General features: G+C 47.2%; 1 protein-coding gene across 1 annotated transcript; it reads left to right on the top strand.

Moving 5' to 3' along the window:
• Window positions 1-10041: 10041 nt before the first annotated feature.
• Window positions 10042-13652, top strand: LOC133627485 (acrosin-like). The gene is made up of 6 exons (XM_062013222.1): window positions 10042-10164; window positions 11420-11520; window positions 11914-12114; window positions 12350-12618; window positions 12899-13050; window positions 13302-13652. Exons 1-6 carry the CDS (start codon window positions 10042-10044, stop codon window positions 13650-13652), a joined length of 1197 nt encoding a protein of 398 aa, XP_061869206.1.
• Window positions 13653-25950: the final 12298 nt, after the last annotated feature.

The raw sequence follows: 25950 nt of genomic DNA, 5'->3' as shown, positions 1-25950 counted from the left end.
CTAGAAGAAAGGCTGACAGGAATGTCTGACACAGAATGCATTCATGATGACATTTTTAACTATGTTCTGTCTCATTTTGATAAATCCCAATCTGGTTCCTCCCCACAGTTACAGCTGTGGATATTGGGTCCCTCCTTCGGGACACGGCCTGCTCTGGCCATAGTGATAAAGAAGGAAATCACTGCCCCTGGCTCGGGGCCATTAATGAAGTGAATCGCTGCCCCTGGACTGGGGCCAGCTTTAGCAAAATGAGTCTCTACCGCTGCTGCAGGGTCTTTAAAGAAATGCAAACAAACCTCAGCTTCCCCAGTTCTCTCCATAGAATGCAGGGGGGTCTCTGTTCCAGCACACCTCCTCCTCTCTTTCATCGCTGACCTTGGAGTCTGCATGGTTGTTTCTCTCACTGTTCCTACTCCTTGCACCACCACCAGCCAGTAGAAAAAAAAAGGGCAGAAGAAAGGAGGAAGAACCCTCCTCTTCAGGCTTCTTCTTAAAAAGTGATGATGGAGGCGTCTCATTGGCTCAGCCCCAGCAGTGGGTCTGGCTCAGAGCTGGGGAGAGTTGCGAACAACTTCTTCCAGGAGCCATCTTTACAGCCCCTTCCCCCTCACCAGAGAAGGCTGTCATGGCAAACCATGACAAAGTGGTTTGGGAAGGACCTTTTTTCTTAATGCTTAAATCAGTGGATGGAGAGATGGAAACAGCCACTGTTAAAGTGATGTCACACTTCACATGCTTCGAGTAGCACACTTACAAGTGTGTATAAACCGTGTGCTTAGCTTTAACAGATGAAGGCATGCAGTCTTTGGAAATTACAGATGCCACTTGTGTGACACATTTCAGTTTTCCTTCCCCAAGAATCTTTGCTCATCGTGTACACAGCATGCCTGACAACTTCTATAATGCGATAAAGGTTTGACAAACCGTTACCAGGTTAATAGTGCATTTGATCACAAAGTAGTGGATACACAGAAGCTGTTAAAAATACGTGTGTATTTGTTTTAGGATTCTTCTGTAGACCAAGAGATCACAAAGGCACAGTCAGTCGTTCTGTTAACAGAAAGCAATGAGTGTGATGCACTTGGGATCCTCCGCTATTTGCAGCAGGCAGAAGCTGAAGTTCCCCCAGAACTGCCTGGTTTGACTGCCAAGGTGCTAAAAGATGAAGAATACCAGAAATTGTCAAGGCCACTGTGTACCCATCTTAAAACATTTGGGGCTTGCAGGTAAGGAATTGCCAAGCTTTCGTACCACCCATACTGGTGTAGGAAGGTGGTATATGCCTCAATGATGGCTGCTTCTGTTTTCTTGCTCAATTTTCCTGTTGGATACTTTTATGAAACCATTTTTTGCTCATGACTCTTTTTCTTGTGGTTACTTTTGCATCAGTTTCACTCTTCTTAGATACTGCTACGAAAATCAAAATACCAACATTTTCTGCAGACCAATCTCATGTAGCCTGACAGGATATCATAATTCATTGTCATTCCTGCCCAAGTGTACTTGAGGGAACTTCAGGCTCTTTTTTTATTAGTATTCTAGCCCATAATTGCCCAAGGTTTATGGTTTGCTCTCTCCTCTGTTGTCTTCTGTCCCTCCAGATTAGGTAAGTAGATGACTTCTCTGAGCTGTGTCTAACTGGATTCTAACAGGGCCTTGGATGAAGCCCTCAGATATACCTTCTAGTGTGGATGACCCTTGTTGCAGGTAACACAGAATTCAGTGTTAGTATTTGTTTTATTCTGAAACTAGTTTCCTGTGGGTTTTGGTTTTGTTGTATAAACTTTTCCAACAAGAGCTTTGTGGCCACTTCTGTCTAATCTCCAGTCATTGGTGCTACTTGAAACAGAAATTGAATACTGAGGGCTGATGAAATGTTAGTGTGAAAAGATGTTGTAAGCCACATCAAAAATAGTTTACAACTAAAAGGGCTTTGTTCTAAAACCAGTTTTTAAATATGTAGAAACAGAACAGTGTGTCTGGATCGTCATCAAGTTAATTTACAAACAGACGTGCCCCAGCATATCCCAGATACAGTGACAAAAACACCTGGATATCTGATGGTAAGTTACAGTTACTGTTTTTTCCCTTGGTTTGGTGTACCAAGAACACATCTTAAATACCTCCTTAGCATATTACCTTCATGTTAATGTAGTACATATCCCACATCTCTTGGGTATTTGGGAGATTTTTAGCTTTTTTAGTTTCTCCGTTGCTTAGGTGTGTGTCAGATTTTCCCTTAATCTTTAGCTTGACCTAAAATTGTTTTGTAGGTGGTTCTGAGTTTACCTTAGGTTTTCTCCTGCATTGGAGGCTCGTGTTCTATGGGAAGAGGGCATTTGTTCTGTTTATTCCTTTCCTCTATCTATTTAGAACATAAACCAAAATAGGCAAAGATTAAAGGTCCTGTAAATGTCATTATTTTTATAGCAGTGCAAACACAATCCTCTGGAGTGAAGAAACGTTGCAGTGGAAGATCATGCCTGTTTAACAAGAGTTGAAGGGAGGATTTTTCCTTCTCTGTCACGTTGATGCAGACTTCCTGAAAAATGAGTATATTCTGGCCTTGTCAATTGAACCAAATATTTTCTCTATTTGCAATGTCCATAGACATGGGATATAAATTCTCTCTTCTAGATGGAGCAGTTGCTTCCTACTAAGGTGTCATTGTGGTTTTGAAAACAGTTTTGATAGAATCCTGTTACATTCACACTGCCATTTTTAGTAGTTAAATAGTCATGAAACCTTCCTGGTTACTGGTTTGACTTTGCTATAGTGGTTCCTCACATCTCAGTAACAGTTTGTATGTCAAACTCCCTCCACTTGGCTTTTCAGTCCCTACTTTACTAGAGAGTCTTCCTGTACAGCAGTACTGTAGAGTCTGTCTCATGTCCACCTTGGATAATGATTGCTGAGGGCAGGTGTGTAGACATTGGTGCTTCCTTTCAAGGTTAGTACTTGGATCTGAGAACTGCTGGGTGCTTTCCTTTTTGGATGAGCTGCTTACACTTTCTTCCTGTCCTGTCTTTAGCTAGAATTCAGGTGCACTCAAGTCATGCAATCAATGGGTGTTCCCCATTCCCAAAAATCATAGGTTGTGAGAACAGACAGTAAAAACTGGGTGGACTCCTTGGTGTCACTCCATTTCTGCCTAATAAATAATCTTTTGTTGGCAGCTGGTAGTTCAAACTCATTGATAACCTATAGATATATATATATACACATATATATACAGTTTGAGTGCTTGAAACCTGGACAGATTTCGTAATACTCCTGTTATAAACTTGTACTTCCCTTTGTGCACTCAAGACAGCAGTTGTGGCCTCTTTCCTCATCTAGTTCTGCTTCTGCTGACTGCAGAGCCTGGATATATGTCTTACAAATCAGTTGTCAATTGGATAAGTGTTCACTGTCTCTTTTGTTTAGAACTCAGTATCATGTTGCTTTCCTTTAAGAATCTCTAGTTGCATTGTGAGAGTTTTAGGATTTTAGTAAGTGGAAATTACCTTTCTGGTCTTCTTTTCTGTCTGGCCTCATACACTCAGCTGTATCTCAGTACTTGTGCCTAGCATGAGCCTTTGGATGAAATGCACCCAGCATTTTGTGAATTGGTGTTCTTGATAGCTTATGTCAAGCATTTTCTGTGCAAAAAGAGGGAAGGCGTCACACTTCCCCAGTCAGTTCTTCTAAATCTCATTGTAAGGTTGGAGACCACTTAAAATTAAGCTTGGATGATGTGAAATGCCTTAGTGGTTAGTAGCTTGACAGGTAATACTGTAGTTCACTAGTGTTCATTTAAGTGGAATACCACCAAGACCTAATAGATCTTCTGTCCCGTCTGGACTGGGCTATGGACAGTTACTATTCATAAGGATTCATTCATTCAGGATTATTCATAATCTTTGGAATAATAATAGGTCATCATCCTCTCAAATGCATGTGTACAGCAGTATTTGTCATCTCTTTAGGCTGGAAAGAGGTAGGTCATCTTCAATATGAAAACGTCTCATTAACTTAAGAAACCATCAGTTGTCTTTATAACGTATTTTATGCTTTCAGATTCTGCCTCTCCACGTTGTAAATGCAACAAACTACTTTGGTCAAATAGTAGATCAGCAGAAGGACCAACATACAATTCTTGCTGAAGGAATTAATGGGTATTTTAAGGAACCTGGTAATAAGATTGCTGTTAAAAATGTGGAGAAGCTGGCATTTCATGGTTTGTGTCAGAAAACAGTTGTTCACAGGTAAAAATGTGGATTTGTTTTGGTTTAAAATATTCATGTGCACTTTTTAATACAAAGTAGTTTAGAACTTTTACTGCTAAGTTAAAGTTAACCCACCATAAAAAACTAGCAAAAAAATCTCTGCTGTACAAATTGTTCTTTAAAAAGCTCTCCCATGCTGCCTGTGCTGAAGGGAAGCCAGAATGGCTCCACATACACACCACTGAACATTGTGCTGTGAAAGTTTAATCTTTTTTAGACACAAGTAGGTGAAGAAACTTTACAACTATAATAATTCTTTGTTTCCTCTCCAACTCTGAAGGGCTCAGGTGCTAGATATTTCCCCAAAAGAGAAGGAAAATATGTTCTGTAGTGTCAAAATTAACTATATAGATGAAGGCAGAACATGTCAAGTCCAAAGTTACCAGCTGCTTCACTCACCTGCCAAGTTTCAGTGTCTGCCACCTCAGGCTGGGGAATTTGTAGAGTGACACCCATTGGTAATGAACTGGAGTGGAACCCAAAGGTAATATTTATCAGATTTTCAATGGTATGTTCTTTTATTTCTCTTTGTGTGTTATTTTCTGTAAGAAAGCAGTAATGAACTGCAAAGTTAGTTTTCAAATTTAACTCCTCATTAGTATTGACAAGAAATATCTACTATTGGCCAGATTCTGAGAAGTCAGCTTTCTTGGTTTGTTTTCCTGCAAAATCAAGTGAGATTTATGCATTTTTTTTCTTCAATTCTTCTGAATTCAGCATCTTCTTCCAGAAAACGTTATTGCTGCTTTTGCATCTGTGGGGATTCAACGGGGGAAGGGTAGCCTCTGTAAATGAAACTGTGTTTGAGTACCGTCCCATTCAGGAAGCTCCTTCCTTAATGACTAACAAAATCTGGTTTTATTTGTTTAATACTCGTGTCATTTTTAAGCTTGGAAGATTTGTTTCATTACAGTTATTGTAAAGTTATGTTGGAATTCACCTCAAGTGCAGTGACTTTTTTTCCTTAGGTAACTAATTCTATTCATCAAACAGTTAAAGGAGAACTACACAAAGCGAAAGTAGTACTGACCTTGGGAAACACAACTGGGATTGACCCAATGGGAGGTATAGAATTGCAGCATTACAAAATATTTGTATCTAAACTCCTTTACCAAGAGCACCTGTTCTTTTCTTTGCTTCTGTCCGTTCCAAGTTCAATTTGATTCCACACGGTATTCAGGTAATACTGTTGGATAATTTACTGTGGAGGTGTCTGACCCCTGGAACAGGTTTCTCAGAGACTGTAGAGTCTCTGTCCTTGGAAATAAGCAGAAGCAACCAGGATGTGGTCCTGGGTACGTGATTCTAGGTGTCCCTGCTTGAGCAGGGAGTTTGGATGAAATTATCTCCAGAGGGCCATTCCAGCCACAGCCATTCTGTGGTAAACTGAGATAACTTCTCATTGCAATAATCTCAGGCATGGGATGAAATTGTTTCAATTATTGGTTTTCTCAGAGTCAACTCTTCAGGTTTTCCTGAAATGAAAGTATTACAGTCAGTGCCATGTTTGTATTGTTCTGTCAGTTCCCTGGCCTGTAATAAAGGCACTGGCAAATATTCTTCTGGGTAAGACTGACTAGAAGGTAACAGCCCTCCATGCAGTGAGTGTTTCCTCTCAGCGTTCTCCTATTCTCCCAAAACCTTGTTGGTAGGAGATTGACTTAGAGGTGAGTTTTGCTTAAAGAGTTGGTTATTTTTTAATTGTCTGGACAAGTTCATCAGAAAGGCCACCCCTCCCTCTCAGGATCGTGATGTGCCTCTTGTGGCTGCTTGGTCCTGTCCAAGAGTACAGTTAGTTAGTGTTTTGGAATGTGTGATGCTGTTTTCCATCTGACCATTCAGTCAATTTCAGATGAAAAATAAAGTGGAAACGGGGAATTACTGGAAGTAATTCTCTTTAGCAGCTTCCTTTTCTATATGGCACATCTCAGCCTTTTTCTGATTGCCATGCTTTTGTTCTTGTTTAGAGTTTTTCTAACTGTGTCCCCCCAGCAGTTTTCTTCCTCTGTTTTGGTCTAGGAAGTTATTCTGTGTGATGTGTATTTCAGCTGTAACTTGTGTAATCAGGGCTCGGATTGTTTACTTGGTTGCTCTCTTGGTTGTGTTCCATGGAGTTAACTACGAGTTCCTTACGACACTATTATGATGAAAAAGATGGCAATATCTGGAGAAGAATTAAACATGGGAACGTGCCTGTTGGGACATTGGGAGAAAACCAATTCCTTACAGGTATCAATAAACGGGTACATGTTTAATGTTTTACTTAGAGCAGCTTAGAGTTAGAGAGAGACTACTGCTGAGTTATGGTTTCAACTTGGTGTGTTTTGTCATCCAAGGTCCGGGTTACCAGGCTTCCAGACTTGAAGATGTCAGTTAACGAATACGACGTTTGATCTGAGGTTTTGCCTACAGGTCTGGGAACTGACAATGCAGAACATAGAACACAACTTCAGAAGCTGTGCAGCCACATGAACATATTGGACATGCAGAAAACTTGGAGCCCTTTTAAGAGTTTACAAGGTTTTTTGAACATACACTTTATGAAAAAAGAATGCTACAATTAAGGAGATGTTTTCATGATTGATATTACTGACTGTGTTTCGTTTGAACACAGAAACAATAGTGTTTGTAATATGTCTGCTTTCCTGTGACCGTCACAGAGAAAAATACCAACTCTAGAAGATGTCAAACTAGTATTAGATGCAGGTAGCCAAGTTTATGATAAAAATATGGAGCCCAAATTCAAACTGTGTCACCTTGTATTGTGATCTTTGGCTTTTTTGAATGCTTACCACTAGGTGCATCGCACCAGGCAGTACAGCAGAGCATATTCGTAGAATCGTAGATTGATGGGGTTTGGAAGGGACGTTCAGAGCTCATCCAGTCCAACCCCCCTGCAGAAGCAGGTCCACCTAGATCAGGTTGCATGGGAACATGTCCAGGAGGGTCTTGAAGACCTCCAAGGAAGGAGCCTCCACAACCCCTCTGGGCAGCCTGTGCCAGGGCTCCCTCACCTGAACAGGGAAATAGCTTTGTCGTATGTTTAAGTGGAACTGTTCGTGTTCCAGCTTCATCCCATCACCCCTTGTCCTGTTGCTGGCTACTATAGAAAAAAGGGATGTCCCAGCCTCCTGACACCCACCCTTGAGATATTTGTAAATATTAAGAAGATTCCCCCCTAGTCTCCTCTTTTCTAGACTAAACTCTAACTAGACTAAATTCATATTGTAATGAAAAAGAATATAACAAAAAGAAGGAAACCCAAGAAAGACAAGTGCAGGTGCTCAAAGCAGTTGCTCACTACCCGCTGACTGATGCCCAAGCTGCAATCTGTCCTTCCTGGCACAGCATCCTACAGTATGGAGTAGCCCTTTGGCTAGTTCAGATCGGCTGTCCTCCCTTCCAGCTTGTTGTGCATTCCCTTGCTGGCACAGCAGGCTAAACTGGAAAAGACTTGACTTAAGAAAAGTGCTACTGAGCAACAACTAAACCATCATTGTGTTATCAACATCATTCTCAAACAAAATCCAAAACACAACCTTGTACCAGCTACTAGGGAGGAATTTAACTATCCCAGCCAAAACCAGGACACCTTGGCAACTTTCAGAACTGAGGAAATACCCAGTGTAGTGGAAGCACACGTCTCACTGGGGTTTGTCTCTGGATCCTAGCACCCTTGATTTAAAGTGCTTATGAGCCAGACGTCTGTAGGTGTTTTGTTCCGGCCTCTGATGAGTGGCACCTTGTTCAGGAGGTTTTTTAGACAATTTTCAGTTTGACAATCTGTCCTTGGAAATATCATTTCAATGTCTGTGACCAAGGGTTTGTTTTCTAATATTTACAAGGAAGAGAGAAATCTCAACTGTGCTCTTTCAAAGAGTAAGTGTTGTTTCATACACAAAAAAGGTCCCTGGAGTACCAGCATGGGCCTCACCGGGTTGTCTCAGAGTTGGGCAAGTTAGTTAAAGCTGTTGTTTCTGTGATGCCAAACGTATTTAAACCATTTCTTTAAAAATTGTCTCTTTTGTGTTCAGAAGCATGAAGGAGGATGTAGCTGGTGCAGAGAATGTGTCCAGTCCCAAGGAAGTGTTAATACAAGAAAATTCTACTGAGAACTCTGATTCTTCCACAATTACTTCTGGGAATTATCCATGTGGCAAACGTTTTCATGAGTCTAAAAACTCCAAAACATGAAAGGTGCTAAAATGTCAACCTAGAGGTGATTTTAGCAAAGGCAGACTTCTCTTGAGTATACAGAATAGCACCATATAGCTCGTGTTTACAGTAAGCCACAAACACCTTATGATTAGCACCCTGGACATGTTGCCAGAGGAAGCCACCTTAATGTAAATTTTTGTCAGCTAAATCATCTCTAGCTCACATATAGTGCAGCCAAGTCCCCAGACAGCTGAGAGTCTTTGCAGCTGTCCTTTTCCTTCGCGTTCCTCAAAGACGGTATCACAGCCAGAACAAGAGTCTAAGGGTGGGTTTTTCATTGGAGCTTCTGATCCCTTGGGCTCTGCAGTTTCTTTTTACCAGAACTCATGTATATTAGTGATTTCCTGCGAGCTGCTGTTGGACATCTGCTGCCTCAGGGCATGGGGCAGTTCTGGGCTTCTGGGTTCTGTTTCCACAGAGCGCTGGTGGAAAGAGGATTTGCTCAGTGGCTGGACTACCAGCCGTGTCCCGGATGGCTCCGCAAGTCTCTACAGAGGCAGACAGGAGCAAATCCTGCCAAGCCCAGCTGCAGCTGATGTTTTTCTGTATCTAGCAACCCTGTAAATATCCTCCAGAATAAAGTCAGATATTGTCCAAAAACACCTCTGGAAGCCAAGGGAGCTTTAGAGAAGCTTTTCCGCCCCTGCATGTCCCGTGTGAAGTTGTGGCTGCTGTTGCATCAGTTGCAGATACAGCAGAGGAGAAGTCTGCCCCCCACTGTGATGTATTGATGGCCTCTTTAAAACACATTGTTGAGAATGCTGTTCAGCGGGAATTAAGGCTACTGAATGCACCAGCCTAACTGGCCTTGCTGTTGGTAAAGCAGTTCACTAGCCCCAACCCTGTGAGCTACAGGGGAAGCTTCTGGCAACTCTTTGTGTTTAAAGAAGCCACCCCTGTACCTCTCCCCCTACCAAAAAACCTGGCCCAGGCAAAACTACTCTAAACCCCAACGGAAGGAGTTCAGAGGGCAGCAGGACAGAAAGAGGTGAGGGTAGGACACGGTCAACCAAACCCAGTGTGAAGAGGAGCAAAAAGCTGAGCCCACCATGTGAACCCAAGGAGCAGACAGCGCTGACCAAGAGCCCCCTCCCACTAATGGCCCTCACGGGGCCTCCTTTAGGGAATCCAAAGCCCTTTATACCACTAAAAAACACCCGACTCAGATGACAACCCGTGGGGCTCCCAACTCTGCACCACAGCTCTGCGTTTGCTCCTCCCAGACGTGCTCACACCACCCGTGAGGGAGAAGCGGCAGAGACACGGAGCCAAAGTGGCAACGTCCCGCCCCAGAAGGAAGCCAGGCCAGAGGCAGCCGCCCCACAGCCCCGCGGCTCCCTCCTGAGCTGCAGCCACCGTCCCCTGCGCAGAGACGGCTCCAGCAGCAAGGCCCAAGTCAGCAGCAGGAGAGAGGGACCCGGCCCTGCCGCAGCAATTCCTGACCCGGGAGGGCTCCAGGAGCCCTTCGAGCTGCTGTCACCCCTCTCTGGGGCTGGACTCGCTCCCCTCTTCCCGGGGGGGGTTGGAGCAGGACACGAAGTTTTGGGGTGACCGAATGACCCCCACGAGCGCGAGCGACAGCGTGAGCAGGGCACGAGCGCGGGCTCCCGCGGGGCATGCTGGGAAGCCGAGGCCCTGCCCCCTCCGCCGCACGGCGCCGCACGGCAGGACCAGGACGGTCAGTTGAAGCTCTGCTGTTAACCACCCAAGTGGCTTCTGCTACATTTTTATCCCACTGCTCCCATGCCCCATTGCCCAGTGCTCTGCACAGAGAATCATGGAATCACAGCATGGTGGGGTTTGGAAGGGACCTTTAGAGCTCATCCAGTCCAACTTCCCTGCAGAAGCAGCTCCCACCTAGATCAGGTCACACAGGAACGTGTCCAGGCAGGTCTTGATGACCTCCCAGCACGGGGCATCCACACGGTCCCTGGGCAGCCTGAGTCAGGGCTCCCTCACCTCACTGTAATATAGTTTTTTCGTATGTCTCAATGGTACTTTTTGTGTTCCAGCTTGATCCCATCACCCCTTGTCCTGTTACTATCTACTATAGAAACGAGGGATGTCCCAGCCTCCTGACACCCACCCTTTAGATATGTATAAATGTTAATAAGGTCTCCCCTCAGTCTCCTCTTCTCCAGACTAAACAGCCCCAGGTCCCACAGCCTTTCCTCATATGAAAGATGTTCCATTCCCCTGATCATCTTGGTGGCCCTGCACTGGCCTCTCTCCAGCTGTTCTCTGTCCCTCTTAAGCTGAGGAGCCCAGAACTGGACACAGGACTCCAGATGAGGCCGCACCAGGGAAGAGTAGAGAGGGAGAAGAACCTTGACCTGCTGCCCACACTCTCCTTGGTGCATCCCAGGATGCTTTTTCTTCACCTTCAAGGTGGAGTTTGAGTGACTTTAGTCACATAAACACACAGTAACCTCCAAAGCTTATTAGGATTGGTGTAAAATTCTCTTGCCTTGCATTTAAAGCTGTGACTTACAAAGAATTCAGGGCACAGGCTCAAGGAGTGGTGGCACCTCAGAGGCCGGTGGCCTTCAGGACAGAGGTGTATTTTGGTATTATAATGACATTATCATGAGCAAAGTGCACCCAAAGGGCAGGTTTGACAGACCTTTGGCTCAGGGTACTAAAATGCTGCTTATCAGCTCTAGAGGAGCATCTCCTTCCCATGTATCGTCGCAGAGTCTGACCACAGAGCCTCCCCTCTGCTCCACACTCCATGGAGTATTTGCAGGGAATTACTGTGTTGTGGATTCCTCACTGACCAGCAGCAGCTGTATCCACCCTGTGAGCCTTCTTCATTTTATCCCTTTCCTTAACTGGTGAGCAATGCTGATGTTTAATGTGTGCTTTAATACCAGTTTCAATGTAAGTTTTCATTTCCAGGGCACTTCAGTAATCATGCCACACCCCCCCTTTAGCTGGACTCCCCCTTGGTGCCCCACACGGAATCCCCCACGCCCAGCATCCGTAACCAGCGGCTCTGTGACATCAGCCCCGGGGCCGAGGTGCTGTGGGCAGCGTGAGCACTGCAGGCACAGCATCGGCCCCGCTGTTGGTGGTCAGCAGCACTTTCTGGCCACGTGCTACTAGACATGATGAAGCTCCTGCTCATCCTCACCCTGCTGGCTCTGTACTGCAGGCCTGCAAGCGGCTCATGGGAAGGCTGTGGGTAAGTGGCTCTAGGAGGGAGCTTGGGCAGCCCTTACAGCGTCCACTGGAGCCCCGTGGCCAAGCCACAGCTCCCCAAAGCCCACGGTGAGGGAGCCAGGCTACGGGGCTAAGGCAGGAGCCAGGGCTAAGGGCTCCCTGCCCCGCTGTCCACGCAGCACCCGGTGTGGAGGGCAGACGGCTGCCCTGCAGCCCGAGCAGCAGCGAGCCCTGGAGCAGGACACTCGTGACTTTCTGCTTCCAGGGCGAGCTGCGGGCGCCAGCTCAAGGCTTCTTCCTCTGGGCCGTTGCGCGTCGTGGGTGGCACAAATGCGGCTCCGGGGACCTGGCCCTGGATCGTCAGCCTCCAGCGCCCCTGGGGAAAACGCACCAAGCATTTCTGTGGAGGGTCCCTCATCAACCCACAGTGGGTGCTCACAGCAGCCCACTGCTTTGACAAGTTCAGGTGAGGAGGAGCAGGGAAGGGGCATCCCTACACCACTGCTGCCGCTCCCGTCCCGTTCCCACGCAGCAGCCAGCGCCGGGGCACTGCCCAGCCCAGCACAGAGCCGTGCTCGGCACACGCTGGGCTGGTGCTGCTGCTCGCCAGCGGCCTGGGGCTGGCCATTCCTGGAGCCCTTGGTGAGCAGGAGGCAGGCAAGTGCTCCCTCTGAGCCCTCTGCTCTCCATCTGCCCTCCAGGAAAATCGCCAAGTGGCGCGTGGTGATCGGGACCACAAAGTTGTCTCAGCTGGGCCCCGAGGCCCAAGTGCGACGCATCAAGCGGCTGCTGCGTCACGAGGCCTACTGGCAGGCCACAGCTGAGAATGACATTGCTGTGCTGGAACTGGACCAGCCCATCCAGTGCAATGAGCACGTCCAGCTGGCCTGTTTGCCTCAACCCGATGACGTGAAGCTGTCGGAGCTGAAAAACTGCCAGGTGGCTGGTTGGGGATCCACAGTTGCACGATGTGAGTTCCCCTTGTAAAAGCATTTGTGTCCCGAGGCCTGGCACGCTGGGGAGACGGGTTGGGTGTGAGGAGAGCCAAGGCGAGAGCCACAGTCAGGCTGTGGGGACATCAGGCTGCAGACGGGGCTCTGAGCCACTGTCCAAAGCCAGACTGAAGGGAAAGACGTGTCTGGTGTGTCTATGGGTAGGTGCAAAGCCGAGGCCCAGGGAAGGGCTTTGCCAGACAGGGGAGGGCAAGTGGCCCAGAGCTGCTGGGGGCTAATTCCTTGCTGTGCTCACAGCCACAGAACCAGAAATATCCGATGTGCTGCAGGAGGCCAAGGTTCACCTCATCGATACCAAGCTCTGTAACAGCAGCCAGTGGTACACAGGGGCTGTGCACAGCTACAACCTGTGTGCCGGGTACCCACAGGGTGGTATCGACACCTGCCAGGTAGGAGCAGCTACGAGTCACCCCCTGCAGCACCCACAGCCCTGTCCTACCACTGCTGGGGCTTCCCTCCCCTTCCCCATCATCATCTCCTTGCCCAGGGCCCCTTGCCTTGTCCCACACACCCATCCCGTGTAATTGGCAGCCCTTAGGTCCAGAGCCCAGTGCTAGAACCTCTGTCTTCCACACATCCAGGATCCCTGTGCTGACAGCAGCCACCCAACACTCCCTTCCTCCTCTCTGCTCTGCTGTAGGGTGACAGTGGTGGTCCCCTCGCCTGCCAAGACAGCCACGCTGACTACTACTGGGTCGTTGGACTGACCAGCTGGGGGAAAGGCTGTGCAAGAGAAAAACAGCCTGGGATCTACACCAGCACTCGGCACTTTTATAACTGGATCCTGGAGCACATGGGACGGCACCAAGAAGAGGCAGCAGCTCCTCCACTGTCACAGCCTGTGTCCACCTCAGCCCCCTCTCAGACACCAAGGCCAGGTGCAACACAACCAGGCAGCTCCACGTCCTGTGCCTTTGCATGCCGGAAGGCGTTGAAGTTCCTCAGTTTGCTGCGGGGGCTCCTGCGGTTCCTGATGGGAAGAGGGGCTTGAGCAGCAGCGTGGCCAGGACCCAGCGCAGGCTGCGCTGTGCCACCACCATTTCCCCCTGGGGCACTGCCCGCTGCTCCAAGGGCAGCCCCTGTGTCCCACACCTGCTCTGTCCTCCCCACGCTCCTCTCAGCACACACAAAGGCTGAAGGAGACTTAGTGTAGTCAATAAAGCTGCCTGTTTGCACAGCACGTTGTGCCTCAGTCCATTGCTCAGTCCCTGTGGAGCTGGGCTCATTTACAGCTGCATTAAAGTTGGTGTGTTGGAATCACAAGAAATTTTAGGAGCAACCTGTCATCAGCACAAAAGAGACACAGAACTTGTGGAGAGTGGCCAGTGCAGGGCCACCAAGATGATCAGGGGACTGGAACATCTTCCATACGAGGAAAGGCTGCGGGAACTGGGGCTGTTTAGTCTGGAGGAGACTGAGGGGAGAGCTCATTAACATTTACAAATACCTCACTGCTGGGTGTCAGGAGGTCGGGACATCCCTTTTCCTATGGTACGTAGCAACAGGACAAGCTGCTGCTTGGGGCTGGTTTGTTCTCCCCCAGCACTGCCAGGTCCCTCTCCTGGAGCTGCTCTCCAGCAGCTCAGCCCCAGCCTGGGCTGGTGCTGGGCTTGTTCCTGCCCAGCTGCACTACTCTGCCCTTGCTGCCCCTCAGCAGCTTCCTCTGTGCCCAGCTCTCCCCGCCGGGCAGCTCAGGCTCTGGGCACTCAGCCAGTGCTCCCAGTTTGGTGCCAGCAGGGAACTCGCTGCGGGTCCCTCTGTGCCCTCCCCCAGCTCCCTGACGGAGATGTTGAACCAGAGCGGCCCCAGCGCCCATCCCTGCGGAACTCCGCTGCCCACAGGCCGCACACTGGGCTCTGTGCCGCTGAGCACTGTGAATCTTCTCTTTCCAGGGCGAGAATCCTTTCACAGAGACCCCGAGGACAAAGAGGAGCCCGAGGGAGGAGGAGGAGTAGCCGGCACGCGAGCAGGGCACGAGCGCGGGCTCCGCGCGGGGCACGCTGGGAACCCGAGGCCCCCCCGTCCGCCGCACGGCGCCTCCTGCCAGGCGCCGCCGCACAACTACAACTCCCGGCAGGCACCGCGGCTCCCGCCCGCAGCTTTGGCCGGCAGCGAGGCGCTGGGGGTGATGGGAAATGGAGGCTGCGGAGCGCCAACGAGCCTCCACACCTCGTTCTTCATCAGCTCAGCCTGTTCCTGCCGCGGTGCTTCCTACAACACACAGCTCACATCACACGTTACTTTTCCACAAGGTTCAGTCTCCTCGAGGCACACATCGAGTCTCCCCATCCTTTCTCATCACCCACCAAGCACAGCCAGGCTCCTGGGCACAGACCATCCCACCAGTGGGTTTGCCCTTTCCCATGGGAGCTGCAGCCCATCCTGCCTTCCCCAGCCACTGCCCTGGGTGCACTCCAGGGACCTCTTCTCCTCCCACAGCGTGCAGGGGTTTTGTTTGGGCAGGACCAGGACGGTCAGTTGAAGCTCTGCTGTTAACCACCCAAGTGCAGAAGCAGCTCCCACCTAGATCAGGTCACACAGGAACGTGTCCAGGCGGGTCTTGATGCCCTCCCAGCACGGGGCATCCACACCGTCCCTGGGCAGCCTGAGCCAGGGCTCCCTCACTGAAACACTGGAAGAGTTTTTTCCTATGTTGAAATGGAACTTTTTGTGTTCCAGCTTGATCCCATCACCCCTTGTCCTGTTGCTAGATACCATGGGAAAAAGTGGTGCCCCAGCGTCCTGACACCCACCATTGAGACAGTTGTCAATATTCATACGATCTCTCCTCAGTCTCCTCTTCTCCAGACTAAACAGCCCCAGGTCCCGCAGCCTCTCCTCATATGAAAGATGCTCCAGTCCCCTTGTTAGCATTACTGTATATGGAAAGTTAGAAGCAGTTAGGCTAAGGTCTGTATCGAGGCCTAGTGAGCAGTGTGGGATGTTGATGTAACCTAGCAGTCTAGGGAACTAGTGGGGCATGCTGAGCTTGTGCATTCTTGCTTAAACAAAGCAAAGAGATTAGTGAAGAATGCTGAACCTGAATCTTGTTTTTCTCAAAGAAATCGTTATCTCGAATGTTTACCTGTTTGTTATCTATGGAAATTTCTGGTTGTGGATTCAGATAAGCGTTGTCTCAAGTAACTACATGAAAGAGCACAACATAATCCTAAAGTCTAAGAAAACTGGTAAACATCACGGGCACCTGATGAAGTAATCATTTGTGGAAAGTATATAAACTCTGTGAAATTTTCTGTTAGTGGGGGCTCTGACTTTGGACACTAGTCCTCAGGTCCCCAGGGCCCTCAATAAAGCACCGCATGAAACGACCTCGGTTGTTTTGTGTTTTCCTTCGGGAACGGGCAGCAGTTTTCTGGCGGCCGCGGCAGGACTCCGAAGGTGGCTGGGGCGGTTCGCGTGCTGATTTACTCCACGCCGGCGCCGAGAGATTCTCGGGGAGTCATCGGTTCGTGCCCGACCCCCGCACCTGGCGGACGACTGCTTTAAGGTAAGCCCATAGGTGCTTTATTTTCTGCTATGGGTGCCTGCTCATAAGACGAGGCAGCGATCCTCGCTGAGTTGGGCTAAGACGTCTTGGTGGATGCCCAGGCGCCGGCTGTAAGACGCGGCGAAAGCTGCGCAGGTCCGGCACTTGCCCCTCGCGGCGTCGAGAAGTGGCAAGTTGGTTTGGTACTGGGTATTGGTTTTGTGGTTTTTGTTTGTATCGTTACAGTGTCTGTGTTTGCTGTTATTTTGTCTGCTGTTATTTTGTTTCGTGAATACTTGAAATGATGCCGCTTAAAACTTTTAAGGCGTTAGTTCAGTCTAATAGTAAAATCCCAGGAAACACCCCATTAGGATGTTTGCTGGGAAGATGGAGGAGTGCTGGATTTTATCAGGATTTGAATAAGGGTAAAACGATAAACTATTGTAATCATTGGTGGCCTTTATATGAGTCAGAAGGGGGACCTGCGTGGCCCCTAAACGGTACTGTCGATCCGGGTATTGTATCGCCTTTGATGCAGTATTTACGGGACAATGAGAAATGGGATGAGATCCCGTATTTGGATTTGTTTTATTATTTGGGGCGAAAACTGGATTGGCTGAAGGAATGTGGTATTTTAGTATTGGAAACAAAGGAATTAGGGTGTAGTGAATGGAAGAAGAGATCTATGTGTGTTAAGTGTTTAGCTGCCTCCTCTGGTCCAGAGGAAGATTTATCGTTATTAGTTGCTCATAGTGGACAGGGTCCCTCTGCTCCACCCTATGTTCCACATCAGATGGAACAGGATAGTGAGGACGATGATAATGAGGAGGAAGAAGAGGATGAAGATGAGGACACCAGGAACTTGGATAAAATGTTAGAAGTTGCGTGGAAGGTTTATAATAGTAGGGGGAAAAGAATCAGCTAAGCGGCAACAAGCAGGTATACTGGCTGTAATTCAACAATCAGGAGGACAAAGGGGCCGAGGTCGTGGTAGGGGAGGCCCTGCCCAAGGAAGAGGTGGTTATGGTCAGGGAAGAGGGGGATTTCGAATGGGAAACCTTAACCAAGGAAAGCTAGGTTCTAATCAGTGTGCTTTTTGTCGATAGATAGGACATTGGAAAAATGAATGTCCTGTGAAAAATGGAATGGGGGGTGGCGCCGGGACAATGGGTAGTTATCCTATGCCTCCGGCAGATGTCGCCCAAGCCCTGGTTTTGGGGAATTACCAAAATCAGAGCTGACTAGAGCAAGGGTTAAAGGTAAGGTTAGAAATAAATGGTAAAGACCAGGAATTCACAGTTGATACAGGAGCTACTTATTCAGTTCTCAACAAAAGACTGGGACCAATAAGTGATACCACCGTACAGGTGGTAGGGGCTATGGGTCAGCTGGAAGAAAGACCATTTTTGCAGCCTCTAAATTTGAAATTTGGGGGAAAGGAATTGGATCATCAATTTTTTTATATGCCCAATTGTCCCAAGCCCCTGTTTGGAAGGGATTTATTGTCTTTGTTAAACGTGAAAATAATATTTGAAAATGGGAGAGTAAAATTGGAGATTCCAAATGAAGAAATTGGGAAAATTTTTGTAATAAAGGAAATAGAACCTACTCCCATTCCAGAAGAAATAGATCAGGCAGTTGTACCCTGGGTATGGGAAACAGGGACCCCAGGAAAGTCAAAAGCTGCCCAGCCTGTTGTTGTAGAACTAAAGGAAGGAGCCCAGCCGGTTAGGGTTAGACAATATCCAATGAAGTTGGAGGCTAGGAAAGGAGTGGCTCCACTGATAACCCAATTTGTGATTCAAGGAATTTTACAGGAATGTGAATCTGAGTATAACACTCCTATTTTTCCTGTAAGTAAGCCTAATGGTAAATATAGGCTAGTGCAAGATTTAAGGGCCATAAATGAAATTGTAAAGGACATTCACCCAGTGGTTGCTAACCCTTATACTCTGTTAACATCTGTGTCGGAAAGGTCTAAATGGTTTACAGTAATTGATTTGAAAGGTGCCTTCTTCTGCATCCCGCTGGCATTACCAAGTAGGAAGTATTTTGCATTTGAATGGGAAGATCCAAATTCGGGAAGGAAGAAACAATTGACATGGACACGGCTTCCGCAGGGTGTCAAAAACAGCCCCACTATTTTCGGAAATCAATTAGCCAAAGAGTTGGAGGAATGGAAGACTGAACAGGTAAGAGAATCTCCATTCTCTTATGTGATTTTGCAGTATGTGGATGATATTCTGTTGGCAACTGAGGAAAAGGAAGTTTGCCTGAAGCTTACAATTGCCTTACTGAATATGCTGGGACAAGCAGGATATCGAGTATCTAAGGAAAAGGCCCAGCTCCTCAAAGAGAGTGTTCTTTATTTGGGATGTGAATTAATGCAAGGTCAGAGACGATTGGGCACAAACAGAATTGAGGCAATATGTGCCATACCCCTTCCAAGGAATCAGCAGGAACTGAGATCATTTTTAGGAATGGTTGGTTGGTGTAGACTGTTGATTCTAAATTTCGGATTGTTAGCCAAACCCTTGTATGGGGCTTTGAAGGAGCCCCAATTGGAATGGAGTCCACAAAGGAAAAGAGCCTTTCAGGAGCTAAAACAAGCTCTGAAAGAAGCACCTGCCTTAAGGTTGCCGGACTTAAATAAGGATTTTCAGCTTTATGTAAATGAAAGGCAGAATCTGGCTCTGGGAGTGTTGACCCAGAAAATAGGGTCATGGAAACGCCCAGTGGGATATTTTTCAAAACAACTGGACAATGTTAGTGCTGGGTGGCCGTCATGCTTGAGGGCAGTTACGGGCCACAGTGATCCTCATACAGGAAGCCCGAAAACTGACTTTGGGAAGGAAAATGGAGGTCTTTGTGCCCCATATGGTCTTGGCTGTCCTGGAACAAAAGGGGGGTCACTGGTTATCATCCAGCAGAATGTTACAATATCAAGCTATATTAAGAGAACAGGATGATGTGGAACTTAAGATAACTAACCATATCAACCCAGCAGAATTTCTTCACAGCAAACAGGAAGAAGGGGAGCTGGTTCATGATTGTGTAGAAACAACTGAACAGGTGTATGCGAGCCGAGCAGACCTAAAGGACACACCGATAGAAGATTCAGACTGGGATCTCTTTACCGATGGATCCAGCTTTGTGGAAAATGGAACCAGATTGGAAGTTCTCGCCCTGTTGGATGCGGTACATAAACCAGAAAAGGTAGCAGTAATGCACATCAGGGGACATCGTAAAGAAGAAGGAAAGATATATCGAGGGAATGAACTAGCAGACATCACTGCTAAAGAAGCTGCTCGGCAGGTTTGGACTCAGATGGCTTTAATACCAACCAAGAGTTCTCAACGCCTTATGGGGTGCCCTTCAATGGAATCGGCCGCTCCCACTGGAAAATCCAGTGCATGATATTCAACCGGGAGATCAGGTCTATGTGAAGAATTGGTTCACAGACTCACTGAGAGAGACATGGGACGGTCCCCATCAAGTGATCTTGACAACTTTCACAGCCATAAAGAACCTGTGGTTACTGTCATGGAAGGGATGGATGTCAATTTAACCTGTGACATTGCTGATGACCAAGGAGCTGGAGCCGAGGAAATAATTGCGATTTGGAAACAAGGACAAACCAGATTGACTGCAAGTATTGTTACTGTTTGGAATAAGGATACCCAAAAAGGAAGTGTTACCTTGCAATTGACTAATTTAACGTCAGGAGAAGCAGGAGTATACATGTGTTTGGTGTTAATTCGGGAAAATTTTGATTATAAGTGAATAGATTTGAGAGTAGTACCTTGGTCCCCGATTCAGGAGGGAGTAGAAGTAATACCAAAAATAGCTTCAATGGATATGTGGGATGGCCCACCCTTGAGGATAAACTGTGCTTTTACTTCACAAAGAGAATGTGAAGCCCTGGTTCAAGTTAAATGGTGGAAAATGGGACCTCAAGGATTGTGGGACAGGATCGAGGAAGGAATCAGTTGGTGGAATGTGGGGAACAGAGGGATAGAATGGCTGAATTATACTCAACCTCTGTTGGGTAAGGTGGATGGACAATATCTATGTGTAGTTGTATGTGGACCCTGCTCTAATTATGGAAAAAGAAATGTGCAGGGCCGACCTCATTTGAATCAAGGAATTAGGGCCACACAAGGGGTGTATCAGGCCAACGAAGGGAAAATAGTTATTTTAACATGTAAAGTGAATCCCAGAATGAGTTTTTCAGATTTTGGGTGGTGGTTTGGAGATAGCAGTATACAGCCTGGAAGGAAATATCGGATAGAGAAGAGGTTAGGCGGCACCATAGTATTAATAATAAATGACGTACAGTCAGATGATGAAGGGATGTATTGGTGTTGGATGGCCAGGGGTGCGTGGTGGGCCCACTCTAGGATGTTAGTATCATTAATTAGAGGCAAATATAGCCGAAGGAGAATACGGGATCTAGGAAATGGGACAATAAACTTCCATCGAGATGAAGGACGGGAAAACTTAGTGGTCGGGTTGATTAGAGATTTTGGAATGATTCAGAATGTATCTAAGATTACAGCATGTTTGCCACTCCCTCAGGCTGCAGGTGAACCTATACCCTGGGGAATTATTCCAATAACAAGCATGCCAGAAACCTCTGTTAATTTTACTTGGAACTGCAGGCAAGTATCAATAAAGTATGAAGAGTGGACAAATGGGTGTTTAATAAAGGGGGATTTAACGGAAAAAGAGTGTAGATCATTGCCGGGGTATTATAGATGGGTTAGAACAGGTCCTTATGGGAGAGGTGGCAATATTAAAGGTCACTGTACAGTAGATGGTACTATTCCAATAATTGGATATTGGTGTAGTAGCACAAAAATAAAAGTTGAAAAGATTAGGAATGAAGAGATCTACCAGAATGTTACACAACAACAAACTTTGGAAGATGAATGGGACACAGTATGGGGACCTGGTTTGTTGGAATCATATAGTTACCTAGGTCCAGTACAATGGTGTATACAATGGACAGGGGAGAAAGATCAGACTCACGATGGTGTGATGGCTACATACACTTCCGTGAGACCATCCAGAGATCAGAAAGAAATATGGAACTGTACGAAAGTTTTTATTTATGACTCCCCAGAGAGTCAGATAGGTTTAGTCCCTGTTAGAGTTCTGCTGAAATGGGGGTGTGAATGTCGGGGATACAATCATACAATTAAAGACAAAATAAAGGGAGATGTACATGAGACAGGGATGTATGGAAAAAGGGTCATTAATTGTAAATCCACCACAATCAGAAGTCCAGGAAACTTAGTTTGGGTTATGGGTCATGGGCAATGGACCACCCATTTACCATTTGATGGTCCAGTAACTCAAATAACCTTGGGAGTTCCCACATGATGCCCATTTTGGAGACAATCTAAATTAGAAACAAGGATAGCTCGGAAGAAAAGGGAAATAGGTGATGATATCAAAGTAGAAGATGAGTGGCATGAACCAAGTGATGGAGTAAACTTTGGCTGGGCTTTAGAGTCTTTGCACAGGTTGCATCTTACCGTAATAGGGAAATGTTGTATAAGCTACTGGGCCAAACTAAAAGATTAGCACCAGCCACCAAGAAAGGGTTTAAGGATATGAATTTGCAGCTACAGGCAACTAGCAGAATGACTTTGCAGAATAGAATGGCCCTAGACATGTTGCTGCTGCGGGAACATGGGGTCTGTGGTTACCTGAGCAAAAGAATTGATCACTGCTGTATCCATATTCCAAACATGACAATCGAAGTAGAAAAAGATATTTTACAATTGGAGAAGGTTGAAACCGAAGCCAAAGAAATTGAAGAAGAAGCTCAACATAATTGGATAGGAGCAATATTTGATTCATTGGGACTCCAGGTCTCTGTGTGGATTTCCTCAGTCATCCAATATGTAATTATGTTTGTTATACTACTGATGATAATTTATATAGTTTACAAGTGTATTTTAGGAACCATTACCAGAGAAAAGCTCAACACCTGCAGATTAATGAATGCGATGACCAGAAATGGCACTGGAAATGGGTCTCCTCCTCCATCATATAAGGAAACCACTACTTGAGACACGGACAATAGAAACAGATGATGTTGAGCATCCTTGCAAGATAGAAGAATGCTCAAAAGGGGGGACTTGTTAGCATTACTGTATATGGAAAGTTAGAAGTAGTTAGGCTAAGGTCTGTATCGAGGCCTAGTGAGCAGTGTGGGATGTTGATGTAACCTAGCAGTCTAGGGAACTAGTGGGGCATGCTGAGCTTGTGCATTCTTGCTTAAACAAAGCAAAGAGATTAGTGAAGAATGCTGAACCCGAACCTTGTTTTTCTCAAAGAAATCGTTATCTCGAATGTTTACCTGTTTGTTATCTATGGAAATTTCTGGTTGTGGATTCAGATAAGCGTTGTCTCAAGTAACTACATGAAAGAGCACGACATAATCCTAAAGTCTAAGAAAACTGGTAAACATCACGGGGACCTGATGAAGTAATCATTTGTGGAAAGTATATAAACTCTGTGAAATTTTCTGTTAGTGGGGGCTCTGACTTTGGACACTAGTCCTCAGGTCCCCAGGGCCCTCAATAAAGCACCGCATGAAACGACCTCGGTTGTTTTGTGTTTTCCTTTGGGAACGGGCAGCACAGTTCTGGGCTCCTTAGTTCCAGAAGGACAGGGAGCTCCTGGAGACAGTTCAGCACAGGGCCACAGAGATGATGGAGTGGAGCATCTCCCTTGTGATGAAAGGCTGAGGGAGCTGGGGCTCTTGAGCTTGGAGGAGACTGAGCAGTGACCTCATCCATGTTGACAAAGCCATAAAGGCTGCGTGTGAGGAGGATAGAGCCAGGCTGTGCTCTAGGACAAGGGGCAATGGGTACAAGCTGGAACGTAAGAGCTTCCAAAGAAACACACCTCTTCAGTGTTCAGGTGAGGCCGCACTGGCAGGGGCTGCCCAGATGGGCTGTGGACTCTCCTCTGGAAACATTCCAAACCCATCTGGATCGGTTCCTGTGTGACCTACTCTACGTGGTCCTGCTCTGGCAGGGGGGTTGCACTGGATGAGCTTTCCAGGTCCCTTCCAACCCTTAAAATGACGTGACTTACCTAGATCTTGTGAAATGTATTAATAGCCTTGTAAAAACTTGAAGCAGGGTACGTACAAAGAGTGTGATGGGGTAGCCAATGAACTGAGAGTGCTTCTTCACAATCTCCTTGATTTGCCGCTCTTCCAGGTATTCAGTCTGATCTTCCTTCAGATGCAGGATGACTTTTGTTCCAGGGCCCAAAGGTTCACCTAGAACGGTGTTGACGGCTTTAATTTGTGCAGCAGAAGCCTACACTTTGACTTTGGAATGAATATTAAAGCAGATTTTCTTTGACTAAGTCCTGCAGTATCTTTACTGGGAGAAGGGAAACTTCTGGGCACAGGAACAGCCTCACAGACACTTCCTCGGGCTGACCGTACCTAGAAGGTACTTCAGGCAAGTCTAAGAGATTTGAAACTCATTCATCTACTCACATGGTTTCTTTCAAGTTTCTGTAGATAAACTGTAGGAACCTACAGAAATATTGATATCTACAAGCTTTGAAAGCTTACTGTTCATTATGAAGCATTCCCTTTGGTACCAACAGCTACTCAAACAGGAATGGTATGAGAACAACTGGGCCTGGGCTTCACCTGACACATGACTAGTCCCAATTCCTTTCATTTTCAATGAATACATTAGGTATCCGAGTACCAAAAACCTTCTAGAAAGCATACTTGAGCAGAGACATTTCATACTCACCATTATCAAGTCTGACAGTGAAAGATCCTCCAGCTGACCACTCCCAAGCGTCCTGCTCATCATCATTGTGCTTGGTGATCACTGGCACTTTTTCTGCAACCAAGTAGGCCGAGTAGAAAGCAACACCAAACCGCCCAATCATGGACATATCAGCTCCTGCCTGCAGTGCTTCCATGAAAGCCTTAGTACCACATTTGGCAATAGTACCAAGGTTGTTGACCAGGTCAGCTTTGGTCATCCCTATGCCTGTATCCACAGTGGGTGATCGTGCTTGTTTGGAACCAAGTCAATTTTCAGCTCTTTTCCAGAATCCCGCTTGCTTGGGTCTGTCAAGCTCTCGTACCTTATCTTGTCCAGAGCCTTTAAAAGAAGACGCAGGCTTTAGCATTGCCTGGTTTTTAACATTCTAGCAGCTTTATTGACATGAATGAGGGCAGACCTTAAAGGACTTACCTCTGATCAGTTGGAAATCAGCTCCCTCAGAAAGATTTCCTGATTGGAATAGAAAGTGTTGATCATCAGAGACATCAACTGAGCAATCTCTGCCTGGAAGGCAAAGGTCTCCTCCATTGGTTGATCTTGAGTCTGCACAGCTTCCGCCATCTGCAACAAGAGAAGGAGTTCAAATCCCACCTCCAGCAGCTCTGGGCACATTATCTTCTTGCAGGCAGCAACAATGGCCTTACCAGATAAAGGGATTTAACTATGTGCTTGACTACACACAGGATCCTCTTTCTCAAGATGAGAGGACACAAGGATATCTTTGCTTTAGAATTAAAGCAAAACGAGGATTGATTTTTAGATACCAACCCACTCCTCTCCACCCTTCAGATGCTTCATGCAGAGCAACGTTGGAGATGTGAAGCGAGATCAGGAAGCAACAGGTTTTGCTGCCTTCCAAAGACACCTTGCAACTGTTTGCGCATGACGGGCACCTTATGCCTTGGCAATAAACGTGAAAGCCTTTGCTGGACAGAAAGACGTAGCCTTCCTTGGCAGCAGCAGCTTGCCTGTTCTTCCCAGTCCCTCTCTGCGGGGGACTCTTTTCAGTCTTGCTACAGCACAAACACTGATGCTTTCTGATAGTGCCAGAGGATCAGAACTACCTTGCTCCTGCCTGAAAAATGCCAGCCTGCTCCCAGTCTGCAGAGCCAACAGGATGCAGCCAATGGAAGGCAGGAGCCTTGAACTCACAACATCCTGATGCTGACAGACAAGCAGCCAAAGCTCCCTGCACTAAGTGCCAAAGGAGAGAAGGCAACGAACGGCACGGCTTCACATCCATGAGATCCAGTGCAGCTTAGAAGGCACTTCTGGGGCTTGACAAGCCCACTCGGAAGGGCTCTGGCCCAAAGTCAGGAAAGTAGGGCTGCAAAGCACCACTTGGACAAGAAGCATCAGCCCACTGGCACTTCTCAGCAGCCAAGAAAGGCATATTTTGGAGCACTGTGGAGGCCACCCACTCGGCAATCCCATCCAAGCCCTCTCTACAAGATCAAGGTGCCTAAGTCACAAATCGAGTTCAAGGGTAGCTTTGAAAGCCGCAGCAGCCTTGCCTTGTGACGTGCTGTGTTTCTGCTACTTAACACCCAGAAACCACAGGTCAGACCCAATCCCTGCTACGGCCCTCCTTTAGCAATGGACACAGAGGGGACACTCCCAGGAAGGGGCCCTCTGCCCCTTCACAGCCCTCCTCTTCCTCCCACACCACACTACCTTTCATCAAATCATAGCATTAGTTTGCTTGGAAAAGGCCTTGACCATCATCTAGTCCTAAGCTCACGCTGCCAAGCCAACACACACAGGAGCCAATCACAGTCGTCCGCGTGGACATTTGCATTCACCCCAGCGTGTGCTGCTGACATCACGCTGTCTCCTGCCATGTCCGTTAACCCCATTAGCATACCAACCGACACACGGCACTTGACTCTCAGCTGCAGAGCTCCTGGCGTCGTGACCTCCACACACTTGGACGGGGATCCTTAGCACCAAAGACAGCAGTTGCT

Source organism: Colius striatus, chromosome 21 (assembly GCF_028858725.1).
Source record: "Colius striatus isolate bColStr4 chromosome 21, bColStr4.1.hap1, whole genome shotgun sequence".
In the NCBI taxonomy this organism is placed as follows: Eukaryota; Metazoa; Chordata; class Aves; order Coliiformes; family Coliidae; genus Colius; species Colius striatus.
The sequence above is the reverse complement of the archived record's forward strand: the minus strand, read 5'-3'. Positions and strand labels throughout refer to the sequence as shown.